Below are 27,525 nucleotides of genomic sequence, written 5' to 3'. Positions count from 1 at the left end.
AGCCACTCTTTCCTCTCTCTCTCTCCCCCACCTAAAATACTGAGACTGAGCTGAAATATTGCAGAGATGGGGAGAAGCTTTTAATATTTAAGGCTGCAGAAGGTAAGCTGTTGCACTAGAAATGGTCAAAGTTAAGGCTACATGTGCAGTGTTAGATCCTTCTTTTGTGTGTGCTGCCCTGTCAGTCTTTGGTCACCTGCATACTGTTTTCTTTTCTGTAAAGCATCAGGTGTTTCAACAACACCAGAAATGTTGTAAAATCATAGAGTAGAGGTAGATGTGTTTATTGATGAGTCTTTTTTTCACTCCTATCCTGCTGGCTTCACCCTTTTGTTGTTACATTCCAGTCTGTAACTTGATGACACTGCTTCCCTCTCCCATCTCATTGTAAACTGCTGTTCCCTACCTTTCTAAAACCTGCTTCAAATGTAATTGAATAAAAAGCAGTGGAGAAAACCACATTGGGAGGGGGGGAAAGGAAAGCAAATCCTCAGCTGTATGAAGCTGCCAGTAATGTTCAGAAGCTGACAATGATGAACTGTTCATCTAAGTATAAATAGTCTTCACAGTCTCTGTGTTTCTTGCCTTGTGAAACGATACTCATTATTTTTTTTTTCCTTTGAAAATATTTGGTGATCACATAACTGACTTTGTCTAGTGTAAGCCTCTGTTGCAGTCACTCTTTACTTTGCTGTACATGAAAACCAGAAGTCTACAGACTGTCTGGTGTGTGGTGAAATGAACAGTTAACTGTAGCCTGGTGTTTTGTGATTTGCCATCTATTTTACAGTGAAAACATCAGGATAGAATACTGCAAAATTGACAGGTTTTCAATGACAGGGATTTTAATCTTTTTCACTGTTTACATACTGAAGATGAGGACTTTGTCATGACACAAAGACCCTTCAGGAAGATTTCAAACAGCAGCAACAGCAAAAAAAAAATCCTCTCTTTGGGGATGAAAATGTATCATGTAGGCTGTTTTGTCATTTTAAAGTTAAAACATTTCTTTTCCCAAGAGTATTAGCTGAGGAAAATCTCATATTTTTTAAAGCAGTTAAGTAGCCAAGAAATCAATAATATGTATAAAATGTGTAATAAATGTTGACTTCTGTGCCTTTACTCCATGATACCTTGTCATACTTGACACAGTGTCCTTGCATAGACTGAATACGCATCATTTCTTTTGGGTTTGTGAGAGGGTTTGTGTTTGTAAAGGTTTGTACTGCCCCATTAAAAAAAGAAAATGGTTGCTATTTAAAAATGATTAAACCTCTATCTCCTGATTATGATTTTTGTAAATACCTTCACAAAAGAAAATCCATTAAGAAAATAGGTACTGTGCTGCAGGAAATCTCAGCAAACAGAACTGCACAATGAAAGTTGTGTCTTTGGGTAATCAAAGCTGCTGCTGCTAGCTCCTGCTCTTTCAGGTTTCACTAATTGAAGTCCATTGACTTAAATTCATTGTTTGTATTAAGAAAGGGGGAAGGGAGGAAAAAGAAAACCCAAACCCTAGAGCCTTTCTTTTTTTCCAGTATTGTCCCTGTCAACATGCCACAGTTTCATCTGTAACAAGGGATGCATGAATCTTTTCAGTCTGGGTTTTTTTTCCCCTTATTCTTTTATATTTGTTCTATTTGCTGACTGGCAGCTCTAAAAAATCACTTAATCAGCATATCCAAATACTAGGCTTGACTTGAACATACTGACAGTGTCTTGGCTCATGGACAATTGAGACTGGTTTGAATTTTTGTTCTGTGATCTGTAGAGGTGATGGAAGAAGAAAATAATCCGAAAATCTGTCTTGTTCCTTTCCCAACAATGCCACAGAAGTCAAGCCCCAAATGCTTCTTTTGATCTCGTTTATAGCCTCATGCAGCTTTGGAGAGTCACTCCTGACTTAGGAGACCCTCTGTGGGAAGAGGAGCAGCTCTCTCATTCCACTGCTCAATTTTGCAGGCTTGTGTTTGAGTCACTTGGTCCTTTTGCCCTCTTTGAAGCACCAGTGTATTGCATTTGCTTTTGTGACCTGAGGAGCTGCCAAGCAATGTAATCACATTGGCAGTTCTGTTTGACCAGCACAGAAAGCTTCTTGTCCCTCTCTGAATCCAGGGAAGTCATCTGAACTAGCTACTGTGGCAAGTCCTATCATGACAAGATCCAAAATTAAAATCCTACCTTATTTTTTTCCAGGTACTCCACATCTGCGTTCTCCAAACTAAGCAGAGTAGGGATCCAACATCCTCGACCTCTTCCCTTCATTGGAAACCTGCTCTTTTTCCGTGAGGTAGGATACGTTTCTCTTTGCATCAATCAAAGTGATGGGAAGAGTGGATAGGAGGCAGGAGAAATTGAAGGGAATCCTACAGTTCACTGGCACCACCTCTTCAGGCACGTCCCTCTGGAACAAGGACAAGGAAAACTCAGCTTTTTGAATGAATTGGTAGGAGCAGTTGTGTGTAAGCAGCTCTAATTCCAGGGTAAAGTAAACTTGAGAGAAAGAAAATGTGTAAACTCCTGCAGTTAATTACATGAGCTTTTTCAAGAAAGTTCATGCCCTCAGTGAAACAAACTTAGTTATGTGAATAGAGCAGATTATGTTAACTAGCCCCAACTGGTTTGAGTTTGAGTGGTTTTGGCTCCTACAACCTTTCTGTTTGTTTGCACTTTTGCCGATTGTACACATTTATTTTAAAGCCTTTAATGTTGCTTGCTCCCAAGCAGTAACTGGAATTAGGTACTGCTGGATGTTGTTGCTCTGTGCTGCAAATATTAGGGCTATGAGGAAGAGGAAGTAGTGGCATTTTGCTTCCAGATTTTATTCCCTTATTTTTCTCACCATTCTTCTTGCTATAGACTGCTAATGCTGTGTTTTGTTCCTTGTTCCATTTTGGTGGTATTGCTGAGGGTCCAAGATAGCCTAATTATGAGGAGCCTCCGTTTCTCTGGTTGGATCTTGCAGTAAAATCTCTCCTGTGTGTCTCTGTTGCAGCCCAACAACTTTTCAGGAAATCTGGGCCAGCTCCAGCTGCTGCCCAGTTTTCCCTGTTAAGTGCATGGTCATCAATATCCATGCTGAGATTTGAATTATTAATGAGAATATATTGCCTCTTACCTTGGTCTTCATGGTGATTGTTCTGTCAATACCTGACTCACTATTAGGTAAAACCCTTTTAAATGCCAGTTTTACATGTACATCTGATTTCATTTAGAAAATAGCATAAAAGGTAGATTTAATCCTCTCTAGATTAATTTGAACTGGAATTGGCAGGGTGACTTTAACTTGCAAGGGATTCTGGTGGTATGGGATGCTGACCTGTTCACCTTCACTCTTTGGGTTTCAATTCAGCTGGGTGGCAGAAAGCCCCTCATTCTGTAGCTCCTTAGTGGTGAAATCCAGATATCATGAGTTACCTGCTAACTTGCTGTTAGGTGAAGGTGCCTAGAGACAAAGTTATTTTGGTATGTTTTAGATAGGCGTGCCCTGTGCCAGCATAGAAGTGTAAAGGTTTTGAGAAATTACCCAAAATGATCATATGATCTCTTAGGCAAATTTCATTGCTAGAATAGCATTCATTAAGTTAACTTAAATCAGGCTAATGCAAAAAAGTTTACCTTGGTTTTACCACCTTTTAGGAAGAAAAATAAAGGTAGCTGAGAAATTGCACCTTGGGATACCAAGAAATAACTGATTTGAAAGGGAGCTGAGTGGTGCAAAGCCACAAGCACTGCCAGGCTGCATGTCCAGCACTCTGGCATTTCACCATCCATCTTCTCTACCATGCTATCACTGCCAGTAGGAATGGGCCGGGAGGAGCCCAGGCTCCTGGTAATTTTTCTTCCTCCTCTCATGTATTTTGCCATTTTTTCTGGATCTGCTTTCCTAGAATAGTGCCCATAGCAATGAGCCAATAATGGGAGCCCTGCTTTTATACTGCAGGCTCTTGTCTATGAGAGCATTTTCAGGGGCACAAGTGCCCTCACTGCAGTCAGTAGAGGACATTGTCCACTTTCTCTTTCCCCCAAGCAAGGACCAGGGCTTGACCATCACTTTATTGGAAATAGGAATGGTTTTAGTGGCTTAGCTGTGAGGGACACTGCTGTACATGAGTAATGGCTTGTTGGGTTTACTTAATATACTTATTTTTTGTTTAATAGGAAGTAAAAAAATGTTGATTTTTGTTCTGTTGCTCCATATATAATACTAAAGTTTTTGGCCTTCCATGTTTATGCAACCATTCCACCAAAATAGCTGAAGCGGCTCCCTTTAAACAGGCTTGTTCTTTCTTAGTATTGCTAATCTTGTGCAGGGAAAACACGTGAGCCACACTCCCATTAAATCATCAAACTCGTGCTTTTCAACCATGAACATTTATTTCAAAGGAATTAATGAATGGTGACTAAGAGGAATGAATTGATATGTGCCGTATAGGAATCTGCATATGTGTAATTCATACATTTGTTGAATTTGGTCTGCAAATTAACACAGGTTGAAAAGCCCTAAACACAAATGAGATCTGGAAGATAAAAGGAAATCAAGAGGCTTCCACATATGCAGTCTTGCAGTCCAAAGAGTGTCGTCATCTTATGGATTCAGGCTTTTCTCCTAGAATATGTTTGCTAGAAATGCAAGGAAAAGAAATAAAGCAGGAGAGGAAGTCCCTTTGACTTAATAGAGTAAATCTATGACCTGGGAATTTAAGAAAAATCATTAAATGTCAAGAAATCTCACCAAGATTGTCTAAGCAGTATTTTACAATTTGTAATGGTATAAATTCAAGGGTTTTCTTGTCTTCTCCCTTACTTGGGTGTAAATCACTTCTACTGAAATAAATGGAGTTTCCTGTTTTGCTGCACTGTGCATGTAATCAGAGCTTCAGGCCTTATCTTTTTTTTTTTAATTCTTCTTCTTTAAGTGTGCCTGAAAACAAAGGAACAGTGCAAGCAGGATTTTACCGGTAGTGCTGGGTTGTGGGGTATTTAATAAACTTTCAAAGGTATTCTAAACAAGGAAAGATTTTTTTAAATGAGATTTTTATTTGTTTTTAAGAAATATTTCAGAGATTTCTTGAACAGTGTATTTTCTTTCAGTAAAATAATAGTAGTTGTTAATGTAGTGTCTCTGAGAGAGGAAGAGGAAGTGTGGAGAATAAAGTGGCTAAAGAAAATGCAACAGGAAAGACCTATCTCCATCACAGAAAAGGAGAGTTTAAGAGCTGGCTTGGGGAAAACAAAGTTATTTTACTGTAAGTCACCTTCTCTCTCAAGTAAAATAAAGGGAGATAATCACACTCTGAAACTAAAACATATCCAAGTTAATCGGCTTATCTCAACAATGGGAAGATAGGAAATTATTGCAGTTCTGCAGCTGGGAAATTATCTGAGTCCAAGATATTAGATTAAAAATTCTTCCATTGCATGAGAACAATTTGTGGTGGGTAAGTCTGATGTAATAGTAAATATGATTAGGCTGCTTAAAAAAAGCAGCATGTTCAATTTTTTCCAATAACTGAGCAGACTTGCAGCTGACAGGCTGCTGTTTTGCTACAAATTCCTGACTGTTTGCTCACCTCGCCATGTGCTGCATTTTTCCTATGAGTCTGGAAAAACATGAGGGTTGTTTCTGATAGCTGTGTAATGGTTGACACAGGGATATACGCAGCACGGACTTTCACATGTGGATCTCTATGGGCTTTATAGCAGCAGGTTGCAGAAAAACTAAACCAAACTCTTATCAATTCCCAGACTAATGATTTTATTATGTGACAAATGCCCCGAAAACTGAGAAGCCACAAATCTGCATCACCCTTACTCTCTGGCAAACACTTGACCTGTTGCTATGGCTGTGCTGTGCTTTTCTCCCCCTTTCCCATTCCCTTCCTAAAATGACAGCTATGCTGTTTTTAAATGTCATTGGCTCTGACATTTGCACGGCCCTGGTCGCCTGGCACTGTACCTGTGTGCACTGCTCCCCACTCAGCCTCCTGGAGAGCCACACTGCGCTGCAGCAGCTTTGGGGCTGCCCCTGATGTTCTGGGGTGGTGGTGGGTGTGTGGGTTGCTGCCTTGTTTTGGTCCTTGCTAGGTGGGATGTGCAGCTGAGTGATGTGCTTTGGTTGGCTTACAGTGGTGTGATCATGTGCTTCTTTCTTCCTATTACTCCTAGCAAGCTCCAGTGATGCTTTTGACTGTCTGTGTGCTTGCATCCCTGCCTTGCATGTTAATGAAAGACATCCCTCTCTTTAGCCCCTCTCAGCTTGGACAGGATACCCTTTGTTTACTCTGTTTATTCCAGTCTGGCCTACTTGTAGATCCTGGGCTACCCCGGAGTGGCCCATTTCTGCTGAATGGAAGTGGGGGCTGTGTGGGTGCTTTGTCTTGCTTTCAGTTTGGGATCTGGCTGGGCTGTGTTGTTTTATGGCTGATGGGTGGGAGTGGAAATGGGGGGAGTGCAGGGAGGAAGCAGAGAGAAAACATTTTTTTTCCTTCATTACGCATCTGCCAAAAGCATCCTTCAAACTGGACATAAAGGAAAATAAAAGGCAGAGTCCTTCAGGAATGAGATTACCCCATGTTTAATTTTTAGCCTAGAAAGCACTGTGTGGGTGCTTAGAGAGAGAGGCTGCAGTGTTTACTGCTCTGGAATTTAATGACACAGCATTCAAACCTAAACAAGGTTGGAGAGAGGCAAACGGTGAGGGGAGCAAAAAGGGGAGGAAAAGGGAGGAAAAGGAGCTCTCAGGCTCTGGACCTGGATTGAATTACAAGAATAATATGGCTTATATTGACAGTGAAAGCCTGCATATGGTTTTGTGTTTCTTTGTGCAGATAAACAACAGAAGAATGAGATAGGGAGTGTGTGTTTTGCAACTTGATAGCTATTTGTGTGGAACCAGAAAGGTTGGCTGTAGCATCACCAACCAACCTGTCTGTCTCCCCCACTTGCCTGTGTGCATCTGCTATGGGCTGCTGACTGCCAGAACAGACCTCTTGGGGTGATTCAGGTCTTCTCTTACATCCTGGGAATGCCACCACCCTAGATTGGGAGGGATGAACATGTATTTGGTGCAGATCTAAATCTAGCCATTTCACTGTCTGCAACATGACAGAAAACCTGGGGTTAGATGTGAGTTTACATGTATATTTCTACATCTATAAAGCCAGTCTTTCTCCCCTTTAAAGATGTGTATTTTCCTAGTTTCATCTGATAGTCTGTGTTACCTTTGATCAGATGTTAGCATTGTCAGATAACCTGACAAAGTTGGTGCAGTGTCTCTTTGTGGGAGCCTAAAGCAGGAAATCAAGACATGGAGACAATTGGCTGTCTCCCACTTGACTAAATGCTATTTGCAGCTTCCAGCAAGGGCTGGACCTCAGTTTCTGAGATAAGCAGCAGGTAGAGCTGTGCTGTAGCTCACCCCAGATTGTCCCTGCACTAGTGGGGGGTCTCAGCAGGGCATCTGGGGAGCAGTGTGTGCACCTCAGAGACCCTTCTGTAGAGACACTGTGTCCTTGGCTTCTTTGCCCTTGTAGTGTTTCCCATAACTGTGTTTGCTATGAATGTGACATGAACCTGAAATAACACTTATGGATGCTGAGACAGTATTAAGTTGCAAAGGCATCTGTCATGACCACTACCACCTTCATTGCATGGGTCACCATTATTCACCAGTAAAGCAGTGATGATTCGTCCCCTTTTTCTATCACATGAAACCTACCAGTTGCTTTGTGCAACTTAATACTTTTTGTATTATAAGGAATGGTGTGCTAATGGTGTGGCTTTTTCCTAGAGCAGTTCTAATATTTATTTTTGTGCAGGACTGTGTCAATGCTTCCCACAGATCTCAGCAGTTGCCCCTAGAAGGAGATGCAGACTTCATTGATGAGCACCATCATGGTTTTGGTATCCCTTAACCCATGCTTTGGTTGTTCTTTCTGACACACTTCATGCTTGCCTTATTAAATGCTGCATGGGGGGAAGAGGCAATGGTTGAGGCAAAGTGGAAAGAGGATGATGTTTCTGTGGCAGCACAGCGAGTGAGAAGAGACTCCCTGATCATGCTCCTGGCTTTCCTCAGAATTTGTGTTTGGGCAAATCTGACTGGGGCAAAGCTTTCTTATTTTCTGGGTAAGCAAATGTCTTTTGCTTCACCTTGAGCCTCTTTTATCCACCTGCAAAATGATCAAGATGATGTTGTGGAATAGATAGGTCTACTTTTTGATCCAGGTTATGGTGAAACATTTTGGACAACTTCTCTGGGGTCTTTTAGGCTTGGGGAAGCTCATATTGCTGCTGTCTTGAATGGACTGGGATGCTCCAAGGCCAGAGGGAGTTTATATGGTTGGTTTTTTTTTTTGTTTTTTTTTTTTTTTTTTGCAACATTCACAGAGCAAGTGAGGCTGTGAATTAATGCCAGGCCTGAGTTCTGGCCTACAAATGAAGGTATCTGAGTGAGGTGGTCCCCAATATAACAGTGCTGAAGGATACTTCTCTTCTATGCCATACTTGACCACTGTCCTCTGATGGGTTTTTGGTGGCAGCTGCCAAATGACTACCCAAGATCAGTGGGAGCAGAGGTCTGCATCATTAAAATGACACCTGGCTCATGAGAATGGTCTATGGATGTTTGCAATGTGTTATGTCTTTTGGAGAGTATATTTGCACGTTCATCATCATCATTTGCGCATTCCAGAGGGTTGCACATAACCCTCTGGAATTTGCTATGCAGCCTGCTCTTCAAGCAGCGTGTACTGCTAAATTAAAGCCAGCTCTGGCCTGACATGCAGCGGCAGTGAACCCAAACAGCTGAGCTACACAGTGTTTGGGCTGGGAGAATGGGATAATGTGTAGTTACAAAGGTAGTAGCATACAGGTAGAGCCAGTGTTGTCACAAACTGGACTTGACCTTGAGCTCCAGAAGAAGCAGGGATACTCAGCAAGTATCCCTTGAGAAGCAGCAAAGTAGGGATGTCTGAACAGGAGGATTCCAATAGCTGTTGTAGTAAACTCAATGGGCTTTTGCATGTGAATGTGAAAAAGCAGGACAATTTCTTGAGTGTGACTGTCTTCTCTTCAGTTTTGCCTGTAGTTGCACTGGCCTGGAAGGAGAGGGGTTGGAATAGATAAAATTTTGAAATTAGGAAAGAAAGCAACAGCATCAGGGATACGATGAATAAGAGCAACTCTGTTATTTTACATGAAATTGTAACTTGCTCACATTACCTGTCAATTTGGAGTTGAACAACAATCCTATGTTGTTCACCTTCTTATCTCATGTGGAGAACCCCACATCCAGAAATCCAGTTCTTCTATGTCAGCAAGACCAGTATGTATAATAATGGCTAGGTATCAGTTGTAATGCTAAAATTATAGCAGGCTCAGATTGGGTATTGTGAACAGTTGTTATCCATGAGCCAACAAATTTAGCAGAGTCTTAACTTCATTAGCGGTGTCTAAACGCATTAGCCATATGCTCCTCAGCATATGGGTAAATACATAACAATTTATTTTCATTAGGGTTTTCTTACAAGTGCTACTAACCCAAGCTCCACTAGAAATGTTTACAGCATGATATGGCTTTTCAGATAAGAAGCTGGCTTTCTGTACAGCAAGTCATCCTGAAAGGTTGACAAGCAAGATACTTCCCTGTCCTTTCTGGGAATAGGCAGGTACAGCTGCTGTGGGTCTGATCTGCTGCATCTAGCTAGGCTTGGTTTCTGCAAGGCTTTGTATTAAAATGAATAATAGGAGGCTTTGGAGAACTGCCTGTTCAAACACTTGCTGGTAAATCCCTGGTATTCAACACCTGCCTTCTGGTTGGCTGTGATGCACTTTGGATGGCATCACCACCTGGTAGCTTTATAAGACTCATGACCTTTCAGGTTCTTCCCACTTTCCCCCTTCCCAGGCAGGATGTAGAGTTGAAATATGACTTTTCCTAAGAGGTACTGAGTGTGAAATGAGGTCATACTTGTGGCCTGTAGTCAAATGGGTGTGGTGATGGAAAGGCAGGGTGAGTTTGTAGGGTGGGCACTGTGCAGGGCTGTGAGGGCTTCAGTAGCTGCAAAGTGGCACGGGTGTAAGTTGGCTGTTGCGTGCTAATTGTTCTCCTAATTCCTCAGAAATAAATGAGAAGCTATTTTCTTGAGGGCTTTTTGTTTTGAATCTTTTTTTTTTTTATAAGCATTTCTGCAGCTTGATCCAGAAACACAAGTTGCCTAGAAAGACACTGAAGAGTGAGAAAAGACCCATCTTATCGGAGAGGTAGAAAGTTCAAAAGTTAATCTGTCTCTCCACAGCCTTAGAGGCCTTGGCACATGTCTAAATTTAGATGGTAATGTGAAACAAGAATCAACTAGAGTTTGAATCTAATCAGGTTTTTTTGTGACTTGACTAGGTTTTTATTGTGGTTGGGTGGTTTTTTGGTTGGTTGGCTTTTAGAAAAGAAAAATCAACAGAAAGCCTAAACAAACCTGTGTGGTTTAAAAAGAAATGTATTTCAAATTGTTGTTTTCTTTCTGTCTTTGTCATCATACAACGCTGATGAATGGATGAGTGAATTAATTATAGTCTTGGGTTGTCCTTGGACTTTCTAACTTTTCATTCTGTTTTTAACTATTAGCCTTTTTTCCTGCTTAGATTTTGTAATTTTGTAATAATCTATGAATTTTAGGAGATTTATGATAAGGCAGAGGGAAAAGTGAAGTGTTCTTTGGACAGTTGCCCTGGGACAGTTTTAAATATTCAGGTAGCAAAAACAACTCACTGAACATTGGTAACTTATTTTACCTTACTTCAAGAAAATTGAAAATTATAAACAAGAGAAAAAGAAGCTATATGTTTCGAAGAATCTCAACTATGTATTTTCAAAATAAAGTATGCAAGAAATAAACATTAAAATAATTGCAAAATAGTCTTTGCTATTTGCCATAGGTTTTGTGTATTATATCTGATGGCACTTTTTGCTTCTGTGAGTCTAGAAAACTGTTAACTTTCACAGGAAGGATTATGCCTGGGTTGATAAAGGTAGGATTACTGGAAGTTAGGGTAAAGGAACCATAAGAAGTCACGTGCAATGATGAGTTGAAATATTCTCTGCGAAGTTGAGTGGGACTTTAAACATAGGTGTTAGTCTTCTGCTGAATGGTGCTTTTCCTGTTCCACTCAAAAGGGAAAATATGGGGATTTTTTTCAAGGAATTCTCAATGAGTTAGAGACGGGACCTCTGAGTTCTTAGATGATGTGGTTTATTTATCTCCTACATAGATAGGAAGGGTGAGTTTGGCTTACATTTTTACTGTATGGTTCAGAAGCTTGTAAAACCTCTAGTTATAGGACTTTTTAAGGATTTATTGACTAACAAAACACTTAATAAGGATATTTGTTTGATCCAATCCTTAAATATTTTGTCTTATGGACTCATGCTACAGTGTAAGTTCTCTAAGTTAATCATGTTATGATACACAAACCTACAGTATTGTATTCTAAACTTCTTGTTTACCTTTGTAATTACTTTTATTTTTTCTGTGTGTTAAACTCTAAAATTTCTTAATGTGTTTCTGCTTTAAAGTATAAATCCAAATTCTCATTTCTAGTACCTAAGTCTGGAAACCTTTTCTAAAGTTTCAGATCAAATCCTGTGTTTAATTCCAAGATTTGGCTTACAGGCCCTGAAGTTCTGAGAATTCCCTGCATTTCAGATTCCAACATCTCCCCCTTCTTTTTGTATTAAGAATATTCCTTTGGTGATTTTGTTAATTATCTTTTGTATGTATTGGAGTAGGTAAGGTTTTGTTATAATTATGATGGTAATTAATATATACACACCTATTTTTGATTTTTCTTGTTATGGTGTAAGGTTTAAGTTATTGAGTAGATCATTTAATTATGTTCTATCATCAATTTTGATTTTAGTTATATTTTCCTTTAATTGTTCTATGTTCTTATGAATGGATTTTGAATGATTAGATAGGTTTATGTAATACATTCCATTGAAATTTTCACACCTCTGTTTATTTACTAGTAGAAGAAAACTTATTCTGTTTTGTAGAGTTTTACATTTTTGATATTGGTTAATCATCTATTTAATGTAAGAGAAGTACTATTGGTTTGCTTACTTGTACCCAAATTTATTTGATTGTTTTAGGGTTATTGTTGAGGTAAGCTGGATTAAAAATACAGATATTGAAAAGATGCTGAGGGAAGTCTCTCTTTGGACTCACAGAGAAAGGAGATGGTGAGCCCCAAAGTCTTCCCTGATTTGCCTCTATTTACTTTTATTTCTATATATTTAGAGGAAGCAGTGAGTGATAAGCCCCAGATAGGATGTTGTGGCTCTGGAGAGTAGGACAGAAGCACAAAGGGGTATGAATAAGAAATCTGTGATTGATACATGATTTTTACAGAGATGTGAACACATCTGACTTGATCTGTTAATACTCTAATATCTGTTAATACCAACAAGTGGTACATCATGAAAAGTGTGTGATGAGGCAGAAGGAGGGAGGGTAGCACTTGATTTTTCCTTATTTTTGTTCCACTTCTGAAGACAATCTAGGGCAGAAACACCTTGCAGCCAAGGTGGAGTGGAAAAGGCACTTGATCACAGAGAAGGGGGAAATGGGAGAGCTTTTGGGAAAAAAAGTTGCTGGTGACCTTATACCAAAGGTCTCTATTTTAATAAAGAGTCTCATAAAGTTCATCACAAATAGAATTAGGGACCTTGCAAGTATCTTGTAGTTATATTTGTGTTTATATTTTTCCCTACGTCTTTTTTTCCTCTCCAGTGCCCCAGGGAGCCATCTCTAAGACCTCATAAACGTGAGATTTCATTTTCTAATGCTATTTCATTTCCTGGATGGAGGACCTGCCACGAGAAGACCAGACCTCAAATTATAATAGCCCTATAAATAACTCCCTAAGGCAAAGGGAAAAAAAGAAAGCCTTTGAAAGACAACCACAAATGCAAAAATGGAGGTTTTGGGTTCTCGCAGAACCAGATTAAGCAGTTCTAGTTAGAACATGGTTAATTTTTGGGTTTCCCTGTTTATCTCTTTGCATTGTTTACATAACAAAATTATGTTTCAAAAGTCTTCAGAGGCCTTCTGCTTGAGCTTAATTTTCTACAGTGTTTTGATGCCTTTTGGCCTGTCTTTAGATCCTGCTAAAAAATGGAATTTGCAGGTAAAATTGAAAACAATCCGACAAAGTGACTAAAACAACTACAATGATGGATTGAGTAAAAATAGTCTGAAAATGCAACTTTTTCTTCTTTCTGGGTGAAGTCGTTTTAATTCAGCAGACCCAGACAGTCTGCCTGCTTTCTGCTGGAAATCTGTGCGGAATTGGCACATCGACTAGAATAAAAACATTCCCGAGGAATCGGCGTGTTCTGTCAAAACATTTGAACAGCTCCTGTCTCCCAGAGCACAGCATTGCTCTGGAGCCGGCAAGGGAGCTCTGCAATGTGTGGTGCAGGCTTCCCCTCCAACCTCCCATCTCAAACCCACCTTTTTGCACAAGCATGGGCCAAGTGTTTCAGGTTCAGTTAGATTTAGCTGCAGAGGCAGTAGAGAAGGCAGTTTACAAGAACCTTTTGCAGCATGGTTGGACCTGTGTAAGGCTGTCCTTCCTCTGTTCCTGCTAAGGTTGTGTTGTACATAGAGTCTTTTAGGTTGCAAAAGTGTCTGGAGTCCAGCCATTAACCCAGCAGTGACAAATCCACCACCAAACCATGTCTCTAAGTGTCTCATCTACATGTCTTTTAAATACCTCCAGGGATGGTGACTCAACTACTTTGCTAGGCAGCCTGCTCAGCGCTTGACGGCCCTTTTGGTGCAGAAATTGTTCCTAGTGTGCAAAGGAGAAGTTGTGGAATTAAGGTTGGAGGATCCCAGTATCTTCCTGGATCAATATGGTGTCTGGGGACAGGTAGGCTGCCAAATCTGAGCTCCAGGAGAAGTTCTGCTGTGCAGGGATGCGACTTGCCCCAACAGATGTCTCAGTGCCACGTCTTTTGCTGCTGCATGACTCTGCTATGTGTGAGATTACCCTTCAACAGCAAAGTTCAACCTCTGTGTTGTGGAGTAATAATAATAATTTTTATGATTTGATCAAATTAAGAAAAAAAGTGATCTTTGCCTAGAAAGAGGTACTTAGCAATTACAGGGTTTAACAGAGCAAAGTGTGACGAAACTCAACATTTTCAGCTTGACACTGATTGCTTTACTTTTGCTAAGTAATATCTTATTCCCCCAGCACTGAGATGAAGGGGGTCTTGCTAGTAGGCTCTGCTTGGTATGAATGAGACTGGTAAAATCTGGCCTGCAGACAATTTACTAGAGATACTGTCTGTCTTTTATTGAGACTAATTGCTAAGGAACGTAATTGTATCATTCCTGTTACCAAAATTGATATTCCCTGCCTGACTCCAGCTAAATGAGTTTTTATTTTAGCAGGATTTCTGGGCTGTTGCATGCTAAGGCGTCGTGTTGAAACAAATTAGGTTTTTCCTTATACTTGACAGAGAGGTGTGTCTTTAAGCAGTACTTTACTGTGCGGATGCACTAGCAGATGGTGTCCTTTAAGGCTGAACATGTGACAGTAGCCTGTTTGAATGAGTATCCATGCTAGTTTTAGCACCAGGAGGAAATTAAAGTCCAAAGAAGCCGCTTCCCTTGCCCTGCTCCTTCCGGTAAGGGAGGGAACAGAAGGGTGCCTGACTTCTGCTGCTGAAAGCTCCTCACAGGAATGGAATAACTGCAGTCACACCCGCACAGTGCTGAAACTCAACACCCTTTCTGTAACCAGGACGGTCTCTAGTGTGCTTGTCTAAGCCCTGTCCAGCAGAAAAAAACGTTTATAAATCAGCACAAAAGTAAACAAGGTGGGAAGGCAAGCAACCCAATGTATGTGGTTATTTTGTACGCTGTGGCACGTGCCCGGACAGCCATTAGGTGTCATTTAGAATACAAGTGGCGTCACAGAGAAATGTGATGGAAGACAATGTCCTGTGCCAGGCAGAGCAGAGAGGGCAGAGGTGGCTCACGAACCAGCCCTAGATCTGCATGGATTAGTGTCAGCACAGCAGACTTGCAGGGGATGGGCTGGGAATGTGCATTCCTAACTCTATTACTTATCCCCTGGGCCAGAAGGACCAGATGTGTTGCATTGCATAGACAACATATTTAATCTGTGAATGATCATTCCTGATGGATCCCCTCCAGACAGTCCAAAAGTTACATTACTGAGCCCCAGCCTATTTTACATAGAAGGACAAGACCACCCAATCCAGTGCCTTTAGGGAAGGGAAAAGGTGGAATTGATGTGATTTCACATTTTATCAAGCATCTGTATGCTCCGTGGACAAAATGCTTATATACTGGTGTCTAACCCAAGGCAGCTAAAGCCGTGCTTTGGTACCCAAAAATGTTACCATAGGATTTGTCACAGGAGTTAACAGGTGTTCAAAATGTTGCTACAACTCCTTTTATTTAGTTATGCAAAGTCTAGCCTGCTGCACTTAATTTTGTCTTAAGCATATACTATGCCGAAAAAATATGGTCACCTTTAGGACTCAGGTTTCTGGAAACTGAGGTTTCCCATCTCCAAAAACTTTGGACAGGGCTCTGAGCAACTTGATCCTGTTGAAGATGTCCCTGCTGATTGAAGGGGGGTTTGACTAGAAGGCCTTTAAAGGTCCCTTCCAACCCAAGCTATTCTATGACCAAAAAGATGAAAAGGCAATTCATCCCAGTATGGCCATGTGGGAGGGGAAAGCATGATAAAATCCTTCTCTGAACAATAATAGCAAATATATGTTAAATAAGATGTTTCGCAATGATAAGCCCATCTTTTGACAGGCGAGGTAACAGACTGGAAAAACAGTGTCAGAATTGAAGCCTCTTAATAGATTATATTACTGTCTTGAAAAGATCTGAGACTTGGGTTTGTGTGGACTTACCACTGTCCTAACACAGCATTCCCTTAATATGCTGAAACCTTATCATCTGGAGAGGGAGACTTGAAAGAAAGGAAGCGTGCTTGCAGTTTTATGGGCAAGGAAACTGAGGGCTGTGGCTGTAACAATTTTGCTTCACCACGCATTGAGACCAAGAGTGTGTTCACTGGGAATGGGCACAGGCAGCCAGTGATTCCTGAGCTTGTGCAGGAAGAGGGTGTCACAAGGGCCGTGGACACCCAGTGCATCAGCACCCCGGGGCCTCTGGCACAGTGCCACAATCGATGCCACCTTCCCAGAGTCCCTGCTGCTGCAGGAAAAGCTTGTGTTACATGTAGGAGGATAATGCCTCAAAACATCCTCACTGGGATAAATAAGTACCTTAAGTTGAGAGTTCAAACCCAACTTGCTATTCTACTACTTTTGTAGTGGGTTTGGTAATTTTCATTTGGTTTAGGAAAAATAGAAATAAGTCGAAATTCATGCTTAAAAGATTGTATCTCTTCAGACAGATTTGTTATCCTTTTTCTCATTTTCAACAAGTAAACTTGCTTTTGCAGCAGAGATTTTGACATTAAGTGTCTTGATAGAATAATAGGCATGAGATGGATTGAAATCTATTGCCTCAAGACTTTGCCAGTCATAAACTAAAATCAGTTAATGCATTGAGTTAAATCTTGCTATATTGGGCAATGTGCTAGTAGTATTAAAAATATCAATCCAGAAAATATATTGATTATATTATCTCCATAGCAACAAACAATAATAGGACAATGTTAGCTTAATAATTGTGCTTTGTGAAAACCTTTCAGAATAATTACTGCATTGTGGTCTTTGCACAATGTGGAATGCAATAACGCTTCTTCCTTGACTGCAGTCACCATCAGCACTGCGTCAAGAGATGTTGTTTTTGTGTGCATGCATATGTATTCATGGGTAATTTTGCTCCGGGTGAAACAATTCAGCAGACTATTTTGGGATCCATTTTTAAATGGTCAAGACCACAAATTGGCAATTGTTTTCCATGTGGCTTGTTTTCTCCCACCCCCTCTGACAACTGGCTACTGTAAAAAGAGGTCGTTAACATTCCTTTTCCTGCCTCTTTCTTTACAAGGCACAAAGATTTTGGCATGTAATGAAACTGAATGTCCAGCTACTCTGTTAAAAATTTGTGGGAGAGAGGAACTCTGCTCTAAAGACAGTGCTTCATATCTGTTCCTGTAATTGAATTGAATCTATCATCCTCTAGGAATGACTTGTTCTGCAGGAGCTGAGATATTTGCCTGTATTTTAGGGGACCTGGCTCTCCCGTGCATCCTACATTGTTGTATAAATAATAACCTGAGGTTGTTATGAATATATAGAGATACTTTCCTACATGTAAGTAAGGAGATGTACGTATAACATTTTTAGCCTGAAATTTTGGCAGGAGAGTCAGAGGACTGATATATACACTCTTCATCTGGGTCTTGCTCTTTACTTCCACAGCAACCCTGTAATTTATATCTTGAGTTAAAAAGAGGCATTAACACAAATCCATGATGAAGAAGCCAAGTTTTTAGAGTGGCTCTATGTAAGCTCTGCTCAGCAATAACAAAAACATCTCTATATTATTAACCCTGTGTTCAGCACAAATCCAAAACGTAGCCCTATTCTAGCCACTGTGAAGAAGAATAACTCTACCCTAGCCAAAACCAGCACAATTGGTTAAACCTCCCAGTTTAATCCATGAAGTTAAGCAGCTAAGCCATCCTGTGTCTATGAAAGGTCCTTGGGATCCTGGCAGTAGATCTGGAGTCTGTTCTCCTTCTGATCATGGCAGTATTTCATGTTGATCAAGAGCTGGGTTTAGAGATCAGCTAGCACTGTTGCTAAATGTTGCACTGGTAGGAGCTTCCCCATGGCTTTTGTAGGGTGCCCCATGCTATTCCCAGTGGTATGGTGGGATTGTTCCTTTACTTCCAAGGACATGAATGGATGCCATGTTGTTTAGTGGTCACTCCTCCGTGCCTTTTTCTGTAGGAAAAATACTGATGTCAGACAGATTAAACTTTGAGCACCTCTTCTAACTGCATGTAATTTTATTTTGGTTCTTACTTCTGGAGATATTTAGTCATTCAAATGTCCCATAATTTATCTTTTTACTGTTTACCAAGCAGGAGCCCCCTTTTCTTTGAGGGCCTTCAGAAGAAAGCCCCTGCATTGAAAGCACTACCTAAAATAGGTGACTCTCTTGGACCTGGGAATGTGCAGGCCCTCTGCTCTGTGCAGGTGTTCTGCGTACATAAGAAAAGCAGGAGAGAGAAGGAGTGCTGACAGTTTTCCATCTGAGATGATGGAAGCATCAGGAGCTTGGTTGTGCTCTTGTCCTCTCCAGTCCCTCCAGGTGGTTGCTTTATGGGGAGGATGTGATGGAAAGGTTGTTTTATATCCCTGGCAGTGGTTACTGTCTGCCAGTGGCCCAGTCTCTTAGGGATGTGGTTAATTCACAGGGATATGGAGGAGGAGTTGTTGCCCTGGACTCTGTGCCTTATGCCAAAGCATCTGGGCCTGCATAAGTGTTGTACTGAATGAGGGTGCCAATCACCTTTCTCCCTTCCCCTGTGCAGATGAATTCAGTTATGAAAGGACAGATAAATGCATTGGTTCCTCTGTAAAATATCTGGTATTTGCAGGTGTGCAGCATCATTCATTAAAAAAAGAAGCAAGCCCAGATGGCTTGACAAGGAGTTTTTTGGTTTTCTTTTTTTCTGGTGCTGCTGCAGAATTCAGCCTTTAGTGATGATCTAGAAACAGAAATGAATGGCTGACAGGAGCCAATTGAATCCCCACCTCCAAACCTGAGTTGTTCTGTCTATGAAATTGTCACAGTTGAAACTGACTGTGCTTGATGCATCCTGTGCTAGCCAGTGATCTTACTGATTGCTAGAGCTCCCAAATTCTCATTCCCCTGCAGCCTCCTGTTTAGTTTCCTTGTGCTATATCAGTTCCTGATGCTCTCTGCAATCCTCTCTCCAGCCCACACAGGGACTGGCATTGTGTGTTTCTGTCTGCCTCTTCCTAATCCCTTTCCAGGCAGGCCTGATAAGGCTTTCTAGTGTTTCTGGGTTTTGTGCTCAAATCCTACAAGCTACTGCATGAGTGGCTTGGGTCTTAAACAGTGTTTGGCTTCAAGACAGAACATCAAGAGTAACTTACCTTATGAAAACAATGAGATTTTGCTGGAACAGTTATTTTAAAACAGGTGAAGAGTCAACTGCCTGCTGTAATGTGGCTATCAGGGCTACAGTTTGTTGTATTCCCAAAGAGATAAGTGTTCTGCACAGGATCTTACAGCCCATCTCTGTCCATAGTGCTTTGGGGGAGATCTGTCCTACCTGGTGGAGATTGCTCTGGGAGCAGGATGAAGCACTGGGAGTGTTTGTTCCCATTGCTAGGCTGAAGATGTTGCTCTGCAGGCACATTCCCCCTCCTGCCCTGCTGAACATATGGGCTCGCCTCGAGCCCTTGTGTGTGTCTGTTCTTAACCTTGTGACTCTTACAGAGGTGCCATGTGATAGATGGGAGCAAAAGGAACCTGTCATGCCTATGCCTGGCCTGTCCATGCTGCAGATAGCAGCCTGCTCTGCTCTCCATCAGAGGCCACTACAATCTATGGGGGTGTTTTTCTCTTTTTGTGCTTGAGAACTGCATCCATACAAGGTGGGAATTAGGCAAGAGGAAGCTGAGCTTGTCTGGCCATGTTAAAATACAGAAATAGTCCTGGTATCTTTCAGTAATGCATTAAGTGGCATGATTAATGTCTGTCACATGTAGCGATCTTTCCAGGTCTCTTCCCTCGATGCAGGACTCTGTGTGCTGTCTAGTGCTTTGATTTGGATACTGTTCTGTCTTAGTGTCATCACAATGAAAGATCAAACTTTGAGAGCTGAATTTGTGATTATCTTCTTTCACTTGTGATGGTCTTAAGTGTATGTTTCATAGTTTTAAACTTGGAGGTCACAGAAAATTTGGTGGCATGGATTTATAAACAGTTCATAAACAAAGGCACAGACCCCTAGCACTGTATGAGGGGAATGTCTCTGAGGAGGCCAAGATATTGCTCACTGAATGACTAATCTTGTGTCCCATAGATGAGGTTTTCTTGAAACCCACCTAAAGAGTGCCCACTTAGGCACTACTGTGAACAGAATGAGATGGCCCAGAGTTTGCATCAGAAAAGAAAGCTTAATCATTGTCATCCTAATTCTGTAAGTGCAAGATTTGCACATGGATGTGTAATTTTCCCAATGCTTATTTCAAAGTCTGTTTGCACTCTGTGGTACCCGAGACAGACTTTTTCATAATGGGTTTGGTTAATTCATTTTATCCTTTAAAATGACATTTTCACGGTCTGAAGGAATCTGCTGTTGATAGGTCTGAGAAGGAAGGGGACATTCTTCTGAAGTGGAGGAGCTCCTTGGAGGAAGGAATCTCTGCCTCCCTTTCTTGGGAAAGAAGTCAACTTTCATTTCTCCGAATGCCGTTTTCTTGCCCCCAGAAACTGTTATGTGTTGCTGTGTTGTCAGAGTACTCCCCAAATCTTTGTTTTCTTTAGACTTAGCTACCATGTCTGTATGTCCTACAAGAAGTTGTTTCCATTTCTTCAAATTATGTTTGAAGATGACTGTTTTACTTCTGTTAAGGAAGGCCAGCAAAGAAAATGAATAAAATTCATTCACCGTTAGTGAGATGTGCTGAATGCTTATGCTAATCCATCTGAGACATTGAGCTCACAGTGAAAATCCACATTACAGTGGTCCTCTATTGTACAATGAACTCCCTCCTATAGAGAGCACTGTAATTCTCTGCTTTCCTGCTGTAATTTGAGGATGCAGTAATATTAAGGCAGCAAAGGTGGTTAGTGATCCAGTGGAATTACATGTAAGTAGAGATTGTGCAGGAGAGAATTGCACTCGGTTTGGAAGGAAGACAACTTAGAAGATATTTAGTGGAAATTACATACTTTAGTAAAAAAAGAAATAAATCCATTGCTCCTTTCTATTTTTCTTCTAGTTTCTTGACTTCTTATAAATATATGTTTATCAAAGGATCAGAAACTGCATTGAGTCTGTAAGACCTCATATGGAGCCTTTCATGAACACACATTGAACAAATTGTAATTCTCTTTGTACATGTCTTCATAATGACATGTTTTCTGTTTTGGACAAAGGTTCCTAGAAGCCTGAATAAGTGTCATCTGTGACATTTACTATGAAGTAAAATAAGGGCCTGGCAGGGGTAAGTGTTATCTAGACAATAGTCCTAGTAAAAATAGTAAGTTTGCAATTATATCTCTATAGTGGATATAAACAAGGTTGAAGCTAACAGCAGGTAACTTTCAAACAGATAAAAAGAAATATTATTCTAGCCTGTGTAATCAGACTGGAGAATTCATCATTGCAATAATCAGAGAATCAAATACAGCAGCTGGAATAATTTGAGGGTCTGGATCATTTTATGACTAATTACATTTGTAGCTATGCATACTATAAGAGTAATTCAATCTTAAGGTAATAGTTGGGTGAGGAAGAAACCTCCCTCTACTTAAAGCATTTTAGACTTAGCCGTGCATATACAGCTCCTTTCCTCATGCCTTTCTTCAAAGCCTCAGGCATGTGATATGTCTGAAAGCTCAGAAACAGATCAAATTTGTTGATATTCCTTTCCTTTCTCATATACTGTCTGGGTTTCTGTGGCAGAGAAGGAATGTTTTTGTAAGCTACCAAGGAGAGGAGGATTGTGAAGCCTTCAGCTTGTGTCTGGCTCTACCATTGACTTCTTGTGTGGCATTTGGCAAATTGCTTAATCTTGTGTACTTCCAACTCCCCACCTGTGACAGATTGGCATTTAACAGCCCAAAGAAGTTGAGGAAATGAGGTCTCTAAAGTGAAATGAGATTGAAAAAAAGAGACAAAAAGAAAGCGAGAATCTCATTGCAGTATGCCAAATTAATGTATGAGAATGACTTGGAAAGTTGAGTCAACTAGAAGTGTGAATGCTGTGTGCACATGTGAATGTGTAGTAAATCTTTTCCATGAGAAGAGTCCCTCTTATTCTAGAAGTGACTGTAGATCTCCTTGAGGGGCTGGTGTAGATGACCTGGGTTATTCATCCTACACTTCATTTTTCTAAGTATCCACGTCTTGGTTCCTTTGCCAACTGTCCTGACTAAAAGACTTTTAAAATCTTGCAACTTCAATAGTCAATAATTTTTATCTCATTGCAAGCAACATTTATCCACAGCTAGTTTATATGACTTTGATCTTTTAGTAATGTAGACCTTTATATTAAATAGATATTTTTCTCTCCCTGCTGATTCCTCCCAATATAGGTCTAGACAGCAAGCACATCTCCTTGCTTTGGTCTGCTAAAATGAACCTTTGGTTAGCTAAAATGGACTCTCCTAATTATGACTTGTAAGACAGGCCTTCTATTCCCCAAAGATCCTTGTAACCCTTTTCTCCAGTTGTTCCATTTTTAATTCATTCCTTTTGAATGTGGCAGCTCATCAAATTTACATGCAGCATTCCAGAGCAAGCCTATCCCATATACTCTACATCTGTAGTTTCCATCATACTTTTTTCCATCATCTTTATCTTATGGTTAATGTGTCCATCCAGTTTTTTCACTTCTGTGAAAAAACTTATTTTCACTTATTTTCAAGCACTTTCACTTATTTTCAAGCATTCAGCTGCTACTGCAGAAATTCTTGGAGTTAACATAGTCTCTTTCTAAGGGCATGAAGCTTTGCTTTCAACTAAAGACTCTCCTCTGCTGCAGTTGTTGAGGTTCTTCAGGTCACCCAGTTCTTCTGGTATGAAAATCTCAGTCTCTCTGCTTGCTGAGAAAAGGATCTCTCTGTTCAGAACCACGTACTTCACTGAAGCCTGACTCCCTTTTGTGCCAAACTCAGTCCTCCAAACACTGAACAAGGTTTGTCCCAGGACTGACCCTTGAGAAAACTGTGGATTTCTTCCTTTCCTGGCTGTACCTTTTCTTTCTACTCCGTCCATACTCACTTCCCTACAGCTTTGATGTTTACTGTTTTTTGGGGTTTTATCCTGATTTTCATCCTTTTGGGTGTGACAGTGGTTCCCCAGCCACCAGTCCAAATGCATTACTGAAATCTGTGTGCATCCTTCATTGTTCCCTCACCTAGAAAATTTTATTTTTCCTAAAGAAAGATAAAAAGCAGTATATCCCATTTTTCCATTAAGTATTTGCTGTGGAGAGGGCTGCCATGGGGTGCCTGAGGGACTGTGAACTGGCTGGAGCTGCTCCATCCAGCCATCCACTTGGGCAGTGCAGGTGCTTTCAACTCTGATGTCAAAAACATATGGTGGGTTTTGTGAGGAAAATCTGAGAAATCTTGCATGCTATTGAGGTCAGGCTTTCCTCTGTGTGTTCTCTTCCTTGGCTCCCCCTCCCTCCAACTCTTCAGTTACCAGCCTATTAGAATCAGCCATTAACCTGGTTAATGGGGAGAAACAGCAAACACCAGAAAAGATGATGTGCTTTTCTTAATTCCCATTTGGAAACTTGACTGGTTTAAGCAGTAACTGTCTCAAGAAAACACAAACCTCAGAAAAGGGTCCAAAATATGTCTTGCTTTTGTAATGCCAGCGCACTGAGGTGGAGAAAGATGAGATGAGTACTCCATTGTTGAATGGTCTTTGGGGGCAAAAAGGTGGCACCCTGCCAAAGCTGCCAAGGTGGCTTTAATCTGGGGTGCTGAATGGGCATGAACTGAATTGTATTGTGCCATCTGATCCTTTTGGTGTTATGGTTAAGGTGATACCTGGATGCCTTCTTATCCTTTGTGTGATATGACTTGAACCCAAGAGCCTTTGGGTTCAAGTAGGAGTAGTGACTTCTTCTGTCACCTCTCTGAGTAGGAGAGGTGACAGAAGAAGAAGAGGGCAATGAAAGGCACAGGGTAAGGGCAGAGGGGGAAAGGAAGAGCTCATGCAAGAGGGGAATAGCCATGTTTCAGGGAGGGGATTAAAGCTGTTTCTCTGAAGTGAGATAACAGCTCTTTGTTAAGGACAACAAGGACTAATGCAGCACACAGAAATAACCTGCCCACTTAATTTTTATTAAAGATCTGAAAAGGTAGAAGGAAAGAAATGTACAATTTGTTTGGTATTTAGCTCAGGTAATTTTTTTTAAATTGTGTAATGAGAACACATTGTCCAAATTTTCATATGCAGATTCAATTAGTGTTCAGTTAATTAGCCTTTACAGATGAGATTAACTTAATTACATAACACTAACCTCTCTTAATAACTATTAAGGGTACGAAGGCTGCCTATAATAAATTTAGAAGGGCTATATGTGTTTTTTAAAATCTGAAATGACACACACATAAATTAAACCAAATTACACACAGAGGACAACCATTAATGGTAATGATCAAAGGAAACAAACTATGTACATAGCTCAGAATCAGGCTGCTTAGAAGTTCATGCTGTGTTCCTCCTCTTGTCTGCTGGCATCCTAGTGATTTCACTAGGATTATTACTGGAGCTGATGTACAGTCTGGGGTCATTCCTTCAAAGAGGGTTGCAGACTGATACAAGGTTACTTTAATTAAATGTTAGCTTGTGTTAAAAAAATCATTTTGGGTACTAGGTTATTAGCAATTTTCTTTTTCAGGTGGTCTAAAGAAAAAAGATGTACAAAAACCCATTGAATGCTGAAAATCTGATGCAAAAATATTTATTTTCATTATGTACCATAAATAACTGTATAGATTTTTTTTATCTCTTGATATGAGGTGTGCACTTGAACAATGATTCTGTGAATATTAATATCACAATGAAACAGCATCACATCTGATATAGGGTGATAAAGGTGGAGCATATATGGGACTAGTTATAGGATGTGGCATCTTTGGCTTCTGAGTTGCAAGTTTGAATCCAGGGTGTCTTGGTAAAGTGACTGACATCAGATAATATCGGATACTTTTCAGAAAGGAGCAACAAAAGAAGCCTTTTTCCCTTGGCTGTTCTTGCATGGGTAATGTTTCCCACTTGCAGTGAATTTTGATGGGCTCATCACATCCATCTTCTCAGAGCTCAGTACCTTTTGTGACATTCAGTGCACTGCAAAATTGAAGGGCTACCCTCATTGCATTCTCTAGGACTCATTTTGGAGTCCAGGTTTGAGTTACTGTCAGGAGCAGGCATCTGCTGGATCCCAGCTTTGTGGCTCTCTTCAAACCATTTTATCTCATGACCCTGAAGGAGCACAGTGAAGTTCATAAACCACATAATTTGTTTTCCACCTGCAGTAAGCTGAAATGTTCAAAGCATCCTCCATACAATGACTCCATACAATCTGAGTCATTTTCAATTTGAAGCCATGAGATCTGCAGGTATTGAGCAACTAAAAGGAATAGGTTGGATATGCCTCATGGTAAACACCCCAAAAATCAAAATACATAGCTTCTTCCTGAAATACTGCCTCTTTGTGAAAACTTTGGCTTAGTGCCTACAACCATTTTCAGCCAGGAGGAAAGATGACATTGCTGCAGATTTTTTTCCTTGCTGTGAAGAGCTAGCAAGGTGAATATGCAATGAGGAGGAAATTGCTGAAGTATCTGTCTTGGAGTGGCAGAGTCTATTGAAAAAAAGGAGAGGGGATACTTGAGCAATTTCAGCCCTTTCATGGATGCAGCTCAAACTGAATCTTCAACAGTCGGTATCTCAAGCAAAATGGCTGGCAGCGACTTTGCTTTGTCTGGTGCAGACCCAAATCTTGTTCTTGTCCATGGGGTTTGTGCCTGTATCCCTGAGAGCAGGATTTGGCCTTATGAGTGGTTCTATCCACAGATGCAGCCGATGATACACGCTCAGAGGAAGGGGAGAATGCAAATTCCCTGCAGGGAGGCAACCGCCAGATACGTAAACAAAGAACCTTCTGGGTGTGCAGCAGTCAGCCCACTTGAGCTGCTGTTTCCATGGCATACCAGATGCTGTAAAATATGCTTTCTTCAGGGGAAGAAGCTTTTCCAACCCATGCATTATCCTGTTTGATGATGGACTGACCTTACTGTATGGGCCACACGTGACAGGTCCCCCTGGCCCAACCATTTTCTGAGTTGATGATGATAGCTCATCTTCTGCAGTTTCCAAACAAAGAAAACCTTAAGTGATTTTTTTTTTTTTTAAGCTTGGAACATCATTGCTAACTACGCTTTTAATTTTTACTACTTAGTGTTTAATGCACAGCAGTTCTTCCTGATGCACAAGGTGTCATATCATACTACTGTTTTTTCTTTTGTTTCCTTCTGCTTTTCAAAAAAACCAGAATACATATATTTACATTTTCCCCTGATTATTCTTTTCCTAATCCCCATGTTGCTCTGTTATAATTCCTGGTTTAGGGAGGTTAAAGCCACTGGGTACAAGTCAGCAGGTGCCATTTCTGAGTTTGACTGCAGATCACCCAGTGGATAAATATGAGGAAAGGAAGCGAAGATAGGTGGTCTCTACTCCCATTTTCTTGTAAAACAGCAGCTGATTGTGAGCAGGTGCTTGGTCATGTCATAGTTACTAAGTACAAGTGCAATTATAAAACATGGACAAGTCTGCAATAATTGGTTGAAGCGAAGCAAACCAAACTCAGCCAGTGTAAGTTACCAAAAGCACTTATGAGGCTTGCTGAGCTTCAAACATGACTCAGGGGAGAAGGCAAGGATGTTTTCTGGGTACCTGTCTACTGGAGGCTGTATTTGGGGATAATGCTGCAAAACTGGCAGAGCTATGTGGATGTGGCATTTCCCCTCACTCTGAGACCATGCAGGTTCCTTGGCTTTCCTTGTGGCTATCAAGAGCAAACATGGGGGCCTTTTTATGGCTGCAGCTTCCTCTAGCTGAAAGGCATACTGTGGTGTGTAAGGGATAGGTGCACATGCTCTCTGCCCTGTTTACAGTCCTGCCAACACAGCTCCATGGACTCCTGTGTGTGCTGTTGGCTTCTCTTTCCCAGGCCTGCTGCCACAAGACCTGCTACCAGGTGCTTACCAGGCCCTGGAGGAGGCCAGGACAGCAGTGGGTCTCAGGGGTGCACAGTGGAGGCTGGTAGTGGTGAGTATGTTTGTGCAGTCTGCATGGTATGAGAAAGTGTCCTGGAATGTGGAGAATTAAGGCTTCTTTTACTCCTGAGGATGCTTTCTCATGGTCTTTCCCAGGTGCTTTTCAACTCCTTCTCTTCCCCCATCCTGCAGGCTAGTACTTTTCACTTTAGGGAAAAAAAAAATAAGTGTGGTTAATTTTAAGCCAGTGCAATTATTTAGGAGTCCTGGAGGTGGAAAACCAGTTACTGGTTAACAGATCTGATTTGAAATGTGTTCTGCCTGACCCCCCCTAATGTAGTGAGCCAGAAGCAGTTCTTCCAAGAAGCTGGCTTTCTGGAAGGCTTTTTCACTGAATCATTTAAAGCCTAGGCTTCTTGAAAATGTTAATATCCTGCTGGCTCGCTGGAATGCAGCTGGTGGGTACAGCAAGTGCAATACCTAT

General features: G+C 41.0%; 1 protein-coding gene across 1 annotated transcript in view; it reads left to right on the top strand.

Annotated features, from left to right (window-relative positions):
* TBXAS1 (thromboxane A synthase 1) overlaps positions 1–27,525 on the top strand; it is a 232,264-nt gene that overhangs the window by 50,614 nt on the left and 154,125 nt on the right. Inside the window, exon 2 of the mRNA XM_071422377.1 lies at positions 2,197–2,290. Within this exon, the coding sequence (XP_071278478.1) occupies positions 2,197–2,290 (94 nt within the window). The remainder of the gene's footprint in view (positions 1–2,196; positions 2,291–27,525) is intronic.

This window comes from Agelaius tricolor, unplaced genomic scaffold (genome assembly GCF_023055355.1).
Source record: "Agelaius tricolor isolate 1412-34295 unplaced genomic scaffold, bAgeTri1.0.p SCAF_3, whole genome shotgun sequence".
Classification (NCBI taxonomy): Eukaryota; Metazoa; Chordata; class Aves; order Passeriformes; family Icteridae; genus Agelaius; species Agelaius tricolor.
The sequence above is the reverse complement of the archived record's forward strand: the minus strand, read 5'-3'. Positions and strand labels throughout refer to the sequence as shown.